General features: G+C 37.8%; 1 protein-coding gene across 1 annotated transcript; it reads right to left on the reverse strand.

Annotated features, from left to right (window-relative positions):
- Positions 1–1087: 1087 nt before the first annotated feature.
- On the reverse strand, positions 1088–6015 carry LOC113299441 (protein STICHEL-like 2). The gene is made up of 8 exons (XM_026548461.1): positions 5789–6015; positions 3853–5626; positions 3534–3753; positions 3115–3300; positions 2798–3016; positions 1882–2611; positions 1458–1527; positions 1088–1361 (listed from the first exon to the last, which is right to left on the reverse strand). The coding sequence occupies exons 2-8, from the start codon at positions 5455–5457 to the stop codon at positions 1287–1289; spliced, it is 3105 nt and encodes a 1034-aa protein (XP_026404246.1). The 5' UTR covers positions 5458–5626; positions 5789–6015; the 3' UTR covers positions 1088–1286.
- Positions 6016–10305: the final 4290 nt, after the last annotated feature.

The following is a 10305-nucleotide window of genomic DNA, read 5'->3' on the forward strand; positions in this document are numbered from 1 at the left end:
ACATATTGGTATCAAAAATAAGAAATTTGGTATAAAAAATCAGCAAAAATAGAAGTATAAAGTAGAAGTCGTACCTTTTCCTTGAAAGAAACCTGCGGTTTCTTCTTCTTTTTTGTTGGTTGAGTATCCATTAGATTTTTGTAGAAATCAGTTTCAGATCTACGGTTTTTAATGCTTTTAGGCTTGTTTTTGAGTCTCGATTTTAATTTTTTGTTTTGATTTCGATTTTTGTTGATGATTTCCCTATTTTTGACTAATGGAATGATTTATCGACGACAAGAAAAGGGATCTGGTGGTTACTGAAATGGAGTTAGGGTTACTGTTGTTGATAATGATCAATTTTTAGAGACGATTAAGCATGGATTTTAGGTGGATTTTAGATATGGTTACTGAAATTGAGTTAGGGTTTGTTGAAGAAGATTGAAGAATGAAGTTTTTCTCTGAAAAGTAGATGAAAACAAGAAAGTTTTCATCTGAAAAAATAAAGAAGAAGAATGCGATATAGTCCACACGTGATTGGTGAGGATAGTGAAGTAATTTTAACATTTTTGGACCTCCAGTTATTTTATTTTTGCTGCTGGACTATAGATTAAGCTGGATCCGGTTTTGTGGACCAACCACCAAAGTTCTCACATCATTTTTGCCATCCTGGTTACAAGAACTTGAGCAATGGAATGGAATACATCCTGTCTTTTCACTCTAATAGTCCTATGCATTGTCAGTACTATTGCCCCACTCATGGCTACTAGTAAAAAGTGATTTGGATCATGATCGAACTCGCTAACATGGTAGAACAAATAGATGCTAAACTATGTGTTTACCGCATCATCTATCGAAATTTAGTCGGCAATCACTCTGTCAAGTTACTAGTATGTCCTCTGACTGCAGGTTCTCTACACAAGCGGCTAATATTCCCTGTTCTCATACTACTAGTAGTCTAGTACAAGCGCTAGAAATCTGAAAATGGCATGCCAAAACTTTAAACTGAATCAAATCCATCTCCATAAATAAACCACCTTGAATCGAGCATCAACACGCGGTGAGTAATTATAACACAAGAACTTATTCTATGAAGAAATTTGGGAAACTAGAAAATTATTATTAAATAATGTTTTAAATATATGTAAATCAGTAAATGTAATACAATGATGATACACGTAACTAGGGCAGGGGCCCTTCCCTTACCCGGCATAACAAATTCCGGATTTCCCACATACCAATTCCTGTCGATGGCTCCCAGTTCGTGTGCCCCAAATACGAGGGGGTTCCTGGGTCTTCTCGGGACACTATTTGGCAGTTGCACATGGAAGAAGCCATTCCACCAATTGAGATCTTTGATGCTGTGGCCTCAGTTGAGAAGTCTGCAATGGTGAAGGATACAACAAATACAATAATAAGAAACTACCTTGTGTTCATCTTGATACTTGAGATACAATGATAGAGATTAATGCTGTTACCTTTCTGAGAAAGATTCTCGGAGCTCTCCAACAGTGCACCTTGGAGTCTTTTCCAAATTCCTTCTCTAGTCTGCACATGAAATTATTAGGTCCTGTTAGATATTCGTAAACAAGCAGACGGATGGAGGTCTCGTTAAGGTAAATAAGAAAGTCATAGCAGTGAGAATTCAGAATACCATCCACAAAAGACTACAGAGAAATTAAAATATCCCTAATATATGCATAGTTTAGTGATGAAGTTCTGCTGAAAATGTTCAAGGTTTCTGCAAGAAAATTACTAGTTACTGTTCTGGTGACTGGTGCTATGGAACTACCTATGCCTGATGGTTCTGGAAGGAACCAAGGAAAGGATACCCATTTTACAACGTGCACGTGAAAAAGTAATCAAGATATCTAAAGACAGGAGAGGATCTTGATCACTTACCCAGCCTCTTCTCCAGAAGTGAATGTGTTAGAACTGGAACAGAAAATGTAATGGTCACTTGGACAGAAAGATGTTTCGGAAGGTGAGTTCCGAGGAATCTCGAGTTTGTTATGCGGCTGGATCCGCAAACAGGTTGTACGAGAACCATCGGATGAACGTAGCTTTCTTTGAAGTCTTAATGTCTTTGAGAAGCAGCTTGGTTGATTCTCGGGTTCTTGACCAGGACAAGCCTGGCATTCTAAGTGTACATCCTCTTCCTTGGATGAATCAGCTCTAACAACCTGAGGTCGTAGTTGTTGATCATCTTGGTTTGATCTAACAGACATGGATGTACCGGTGCTTAGAGCGTTTCCAAAGCTATTTCTAATGGTAGTAGCTCCTTCTTTATAATGGGAAGAAGTAGGTGAGAACTGGGGTCCAGGATCAGAAGAGTAAGTTTTAATAGCTTTTCCCCTTCGTTGGGCTGTTCCAGAACTGACATCTGAACTGTCTGACTGGTCAGTATAATCCTCGGTGGTTGATTTCATTCTCCGTGAACAACCCAAGAAACGGAAGGACGGCTTATTCCCTTTGCCATTCTTCACAGCAGAAGAAAATGGCCTAAGGTTGGTCCGAATCTCAACATTACAACCCAGTACAAGTTGAAGTGAATTTGCAATAAGTTTCCACGACTTCTCTGCTTTGGATACGTGATTAGGACGAGTAAATTCAACCTCTGCTACCGCAACACCTGAATACACAGAGGATATCGATGTGGTAAATTTCGGTAGCAGCAGTCAAAGCCATCTTTACTGGCAGAACCAACACGTCCCCATTTAATCAGCAACAAATAGTAGTTCATAGTTATTCACATTGACAGCCCAAATATTTGGAGCAATATGGAAATGAAAATAAATAAATCTCATTATGAACTTACCTTGGTTAACACATATAGATGATACCCTCCCTTCTTTCTGTAAGAAGCTCCTGAGTGTACTGGATTGGCATTTTTCTAAGGCTTTTCTCCAAATGATTTCCAATTTCCTATTACTATCTGTGTGCATCTCTAAATTTTGGGACTTGTTATCATGACAAAAACGTGAAAGGTGGTGCTTCTGACTCTCCTCAGTTAAACATGTACTACAAATGCCATCATCTGTATCAGAAGTACAAATCACTGGGCTTAGGTATTTCCTCCCCAATCAATCTGAAGCTCATAAAAATATGGAAAATTACAGAAACCATAAGTATTACCTCTACGTTGTGTTGCTGCCAGACATGATCTCGAATCATCTCCTTCCACGGAAGAGGAATCTACAGAACTTAATTGTAAAAGTGCTACTGTAAGCCAGGTAGTTTGATTCTTTGATGTCCTCAACTGTTTCTCAGTATCCGAGAGGATCTTTAGTGCATGCCTCAGCTTCTGTAAATCTCCTTCAGCTAGTTCACACAATAATAAGGGGGAGATCTAGTAAGAGTGTATATTGGAGTAGAAATGTAAACATAAGATGGAGTAAATGGTGGACCTGAACCATGACAACAATTAAAAATTATCTTCATTTTGTCTATCGGTATCATTTATACACATGTATCCATGACATGATGTATGAATTTAACTTGAACGTCTTTCTGCTCACAAATATAACCCAAAAATTGGCAAGTAATGAACTTACAAGTATGTCTTCCACAGAAGTTCCTTCCAGCTTCGGAATTCCCTATTTGACATCTTCCAGCGAGAATGTCCATAATGATATTAGCGAGCTGTGATATTAGCTGCATAGGATCAAGCCGCGATTTCATAAGATCTCTAGCCCTTCTAACTGTATTTGACGTGTCTGAGGACAATGCTAGATCCAGCAATTCAAGCAACTCATCATCCGAAACGACTCCAATCTCCACATGGTCAACAGAAAAAAGAGTGATCGTCAAATTATTGAATAAGCATTCTGTATACTGTATATAAAAAAAGGAAGTTGATATATTAGGCCTTACAAGTTCATGTGCTGATGAAACCGTGATTCTTTTTCCAAGTAAACTCAGTTGATCAAGCATCATCTCGGCGTCACGAAGTGACCCACTAGATTTAGCAGCAATGAAATCCAATGCGGGAGCATCATAATCCATACTTTCTTCGTTACATATTCTCGTCAACCTGTGCACTATATCAACATCTGTTATCTTCGAGAAGTGGTATCTTTGGCACCGTGACACAGTGCTTCGTGGCAGGTTATCCAGGTCAGCAGTAATCATGATAAACACAGAATATCGAGGAAGCGAATCGAGGTTGCTCAGAAAAGTTGCCCATGTTTCCGCTTGAAACAACTGACACTCATCTATAATGAAGACCTTATATCGTGAGGAAACTGGAGGGCGAGCTGCACTCTTAAGTAGAGAACTAATTTTACCCGTTCGATTGATTTTTGAGGGATCCAATTCCTTGACGTCTCTACTCCTTCCAGAGAAGAACAACATACATTCTCGGCACAACCCGCATGGTCCGTGTTCATCAAGAGAAAGGCAATTTAAAGCAGCTGCAAAGATTCTAGATGTGGAAGTCTTACCTGTACCACGAGGACCGTGGAAGAGATAAAAGGAAGTGATTCTTCTTCTAGACACAGCATTTAAGAGTGACCTTGCCACAACATGCTGTCCCACCAAATCACTGAAGGTTTTCGGCCTGAATTTCTGACTGAGACTTCTTGGGCTCTCTGAATGTGGAAAAGCTTCTCTTGTACCATATGCGTAGTTTGTTTCCTGCTCAGATATACTAATTTCCCCTGATAACAAGGGGTGGTCTTCTACATCGGAAGGAAGATCAGATTGCCTGAATCTTGGGGTTCTAGACCAACAACAACTGATTCCGCAGTGATCAAGACCCTCATTATCCAACTCATCATTAGCAAACAATGACGGGCTTCGAGTAGACTCGTACATCCGAATATCGCTTACAGATGGGAATGGACTACTAACATTACTATCAAACTCTAAGGCAGCTCTGGATGCTTTAAGTTGTTTATTGTGTCCAGGTTTCCTCTTTATTGCATTGCAGTCACGTCTCTCCAATTGCGAAGATCCTAAAGTTGGTTCACTGTAAGAATCCACATCCTCCAAATTGGTGTCGCTAGGCTGTACACAAACCAAATCCAGTGCTCTATTAGCAGTACTATCACATCTACGGTCAATTGTTTTGTTTCCATAAGCAAAACCTCCATTTGCTGTTGTAAACCCGAATTCTTCACATGGCGCAGCATCCGGACGTCTCTTCTCAAACCTAGTCGACTTGTTAAATTCAAAATCAGTTTTTCTAGGACTATCATCTAATTCAGGATCACTTTGAATGTCCTCTTTCGTTTCCTTTAAACCAAAATTATGGCACCGGATAGTACTATGGTTACTTAAATCACTATTTTGGATATCGTTTCGCAATGCGAGGGAAAACCCATTACCATAATCAGGCTCCCAAGTAAGATTATCAACAAAACCAGAATTTTTTGTTGCATAGTTAGTTGAAGGGTCTCTTAATGACTTAACTCTCCTTAGTGCAACTAAAGTTCTTGACAAAGGAAGATCAACCGAATGTCGCCTTCCATCAGTCATTTTCAAAAATGCTCCACTAACAAAACCAGATTTCAAGTACAAAACATAAACCTCAGCAGAAAGAACCTAAGATTTATCCTAAGCATGAAGTGGGAACCTGAGATTTCTCCTATTAGACACCAAACGTGAAGAAATAGAATCAATGCAGTACTTCACTTGAGCTGCATTCCTGCAACAACAAAAAAAAACAAAAAAAAACAAGACAACCCTTTTTCAGAAAACATGTTTCATCTTAGAAAAAGCAAGGGAAAAAAAACTCATTTGCTCATAAACAGAGACTAGTGCACTTAAAGAAAAAAGAAAAGAAATAACAAAACCAACAAGATCAAACCTGAAGATTAAGTAAAGTTCAGATCTTTACAAATGAGAGAATCCTAACCCTAAGAAAACCAGACTCTTGAGCTTATTTAAGAATGTTCATGGAAATAGTATACAATGTTTATGAGTTTATCCATAAAACTGTAGAGAAGTGAAGAAAAGGGTAAGTAGGTAATTAAACTAAGAACCTTGGTTATTAAATATTGCATTAAAAGGTGCCATTGTTCTTGACAACGTGTACAGGTAGAGAAAAATTTTGCAGATTTTTTTTTCCTCAGAATTTTCTGTTCCGTTTTCAGGGATTATAGTCTTGGAAACTGTGCATGAATTTTAGGTCAAATTTGAAATAGACTGTCGTTTTTAATAGTGACTCTCTATGTGTCCGATGTCCACTTCAAAGCCCCAGTTTTATGCCAAAAAGCTGCGTTCATTTTTCGTCTGATTACAGGAAGAAGGTTATTATTGGGACGGCACATTCCTTTAAAGGGGCTTCACTTGGATTCTTAGTGTCCAAAAAAATGGTTATGCGATATTCTAATACCAAAGCAAAATGTCTAGATTACCCTTGAACTAACATGAAAACTTAAAAACCTAATATTTTCTATTTTAATTCAAGAAAAAAATTGCTCCTCTTCATCTTTCTGCTGGTGTTACGTCTGGGTTCAGGTTTAATTTCTAAACGTAAAATTTGATTATGAAGAACTTACATCTGGGTTCGGGTTGAATTCAACCGTAAAATAGGATTTGCATGTAGTCTTACGTCTAGGTTTTGTTTTAATCAAACCGTAAAATATAGTCTTACGTCTAGGTTTAGTTTATTCAAACCGTAAAATCTAGTCTTACGTCTAGGTTAGTTTTAGTCTTACGTCTAGGTTAGTAAGTTAGTTTTAGTCTTACGTCTAGGTTAGTAGGTTAATTTTAATTTACGTCTAGGTTAGTCTTACATCTAGGTTAATTTTAATCAAATCATTAATTAATTAGATTATAATTAAACTAAATTAAAATTAGCTAAATAAAGATTACTTGATCATTACAAAATTATTTGAGTTAAGGGGTTTTTGATATTATTTATGGATGACCCGTTTTATCCTATTAGGTGACGCCTCTCTAATAAAGTGACGCCCCAATAATAACCTTCCACAGGAATGTGAGACATTTTTTGTTGTGATGGAGAAAAGAAATGCTACCAGTATAACTGTAAGTTGGTAATCATGGAAGAGGACACCGTTGTTGAACGTTGGATGTTCCTTGAGATGTGAATTTTGGTTTGTTGTTGTATACGGAGGACCCGCTAAAAGGAAAATATGGGGATGGAAGTTGGAAAATAGCTTTTTATGGTTTGAATGTTTGATACTTGGCGTGTATTTCATTTCATAAAAGAAAGAAATGTGTGACAGCCAGAAAATAAAAAATACGAAGTACTTACTTAGGGTTCACATAATTTTACATTTTACACTAATCAAAACTCTTGAAATGAAATTACTAACTTGGAACGTGTAGGTTGTGGAAACCCTTTTACGGGATACCATCTAAATCCTTTAATTCAACAAAAAAGACAGTAAATTTTAAAATTTTTCCAATGGAATATGTGTGAAGATAAATGTCTAAATCCACATAGGATATAATTTATTTTTCCTAAAATTATTCTCCAATCCCAACGTCTTATACAATGGGAAGATGATATGGTTAATTTTTGTCAGACATTGTCAAGGTGAATGTCTAGTTTTAGACATTCACCTTGAGAAAGTCAAGCTATCCTAGTAAGTTTTTACTTAACTAAAATTAATTCTAATATATTAAATAACCATTTTTAGCTCTAATAAAATCTTAAAATTACTAAAATAAAATTTGCATTTAATAACAACATGATCACAAACAACACCGTTGTAGATAAACTACTTTTTTTTCACCTAAACTTAAGGAAAAATTGGAATGAGGATGTCTTGTTTGTGTTGCCACCTAGGAAATACATACAACAACCATTGGAGAAGCTCTTGTTTGCAACGCATGTTGGCAAGGAAATCAATGCTTATTTAGGGGATTATCGGTTTGGAGTAGGTGTCAAATGTGGTGGAGAGGCGATCCTACATGTTGTTAACCGTATGATAGAGGAGAAAGGTGACTCGGACAATCTTTCCATGCTATTGGTAGATTTCTCGAATGTGTTTAATATCATTGACCGTTCATCCATGCTTTCTGAGGTACGTAATTTGTGCCCTTCGATTTCTCGGTGGGTTGAATTCTATTACGCTTCTCCTGCACGTCTATATTACATGGATCATGTTCTCCCCTCTTCCTAAGGTGTACAACAAGGTGATCCCTTAGGGCCCTTGTTGTTTGCTCTTACCCTTCACCTATTGGTTAAAAAAATTGTTGTGCAATGTGAGCTTGAGCTGCAGGCCTGGTACTTGAATGATGGTACCTTGATAGGAGATACTCTAATGGTTGCAAAGGCTTTAAAGATTATTCAAGATTATGGGGTTAAAAGGGGATTGTATTTGAATATAGCCAAGACGGAATTGTTTTGGCCCTCTCCAGACCCTAGAGCTCTGGTTCCAGGAGTTTTCCCTGCTAATATCAATAGGCCAACTAAGGGTGTGAAACTTATGGGTGGACCGGTCAGCCTTGATGCTCAATTCAATAAAGATTTGGTTGTTAGTAGGGTGCGCAAAATTATGGCACTCATTTGTAGAAAAATTAGAAGACCGTCGATGTGAATTGCTTTTGTTTCGAAATTGCACCTGTGTACAGAGACTTTATTTCGCCTCGAGAACAACTAGACCTGGTTTTCTACAAGAAGCTCAAGACTTATTTGACGCTCGTATGTTTTAATTACTTTAACGCATCATCACTGGAGATGGCCCTTGCTACAGACTTTTTCAGCAATGGCTTTCTACATTGCCATTCAAACATGGAGGTCTAGGTGTGTATACTATGCAGGATGCCAAACAATATTGTTTTCTTGCTTCTTTAACTCACAGTAGTAATAAACGCATCTCTTCAGGAAATTTATGTTTATATTACAGACCCTAGAGTTGCAGTCCACGATTTTGAGGAATGCTGGTGTCAGTGGTAGTGGCCCATCTCTTCAGCGAGCTTTGGATTCCTTTAACTCACTGTGTGCTGTTGTTTCTCCTCTATGCTCTAGTAATATTGCCACCCATTCCATGAACTCCTTGGAAACTATTTACTTTGACGCAGTGAAGGAAAACATACCCACCAGTTATGATATGACGCGCGTGATTCTGTTCTATGGCACCGCAATCAAACTAAAAATTCATGGGATTTTCATATGGCGATTCCAATTGTGGGGCTTAATCAACATATTGGAGCTAGGCAGTTCAGTGCAATTCTCCGATATAGATTAGGGATCCCTCTTTTCGAGGCATATGGCGCTTGCCCCTTTTGCAAAAGAGATGTGGATGTCTTTGGTGATCATGCCCTTCATTGTGTGAATGAAGTTGGGCTTAAATTTAGACATGATTTGGTGCGAGATACTATTGCGGACATGTGTTACCGTGCGGGTGTGCCCACTAGGAAGGAAGTTGACTTGGGACTTCTTGCTAATAATGGCACTACTTTGAGACCGGCTGACATACTTGTGCATAACTGGGAAAATGGACGTGATGTGTGCTTGGATGTGACTGGGGTTTCGCCTTTTACCGGTGGTGGAGTTCGTACCTTTCCTTGCCATTAAGAATGCTGTCACTCGTAAGAATGCTAAATATTTAGAGAAGTGCACGTCTCATGGCTATGGTTTTGGGACACTTGATTTTACCACCTTAGGTGAGTTGGGCGATGATACTATAGACTTTCTAAATCGCTTGTGCAAAAATATTGCTAGCCATGATGCCAATGTTCGAGTCGGAGAATTTATTTTTCATAAATTGGGTGTAGTTATTCAAAAAGGTGTTGGAGCTCAGCTTGTTGCTAGGCTTCCGACCAATTTCTTACCAGAAGATAGTCTTCCTGAGTTGTAATTATTTATTTATTTTTTTGATCATTTAATAGACTTTTCGCAATGTGGTCCAAAAAAAAACTCTTATTCCTGACCGAAACCAAATGTCAAAGATCTCTAGTTAAAATCCATTATCTCATATTATCCCAATTATTACATAGTGGATCCTATATGTACTGCTGAAGGATTAGTGTTTGCTTGGTTAGATGGCTTCTTTTTTTGACGTTATTCTGTTTTTTTTGCTAAGATAATGAATTCATTCCAAAGAAGAGACTACATGTTTAGGATAAAGGCAGGTATATTTCCTAACGATTCCCCCATTACATTGTTTCTCCTACAATGCTTGGCTGCCTTATCAGCTAAAGATACAAAAGTTCTGTTGACATAATCTAATCCTAAGAAAGAGAAATTGTTCAAAAAAAAATTGACAGTCATCTAATATAGTTTGACTAAACCAACACAATTGACTATTATTATTATTCAAATAAGTGATTGCATTCTTTGCATCACTGCGAATGCAAAAACTGCTAATGCCTTTGTCTTTCATCCATTTGATTCCTTCTAGTATTGCA

This window comes from Papaver somniferum, chromosome 7 (assembly GCF_003573695.1).
Source record: "Papaver somniferum cultivar HN1 chromosome 7, ASM357369v1, whole genome shotgun sequence".
Classification (NCBI taxonomy): Eukaryota; Viridiplantae; Streptophyta; class Magnoliopsida; order Ranunculales; family Papaveraceae; genus Papaver; species Papaver somniferum.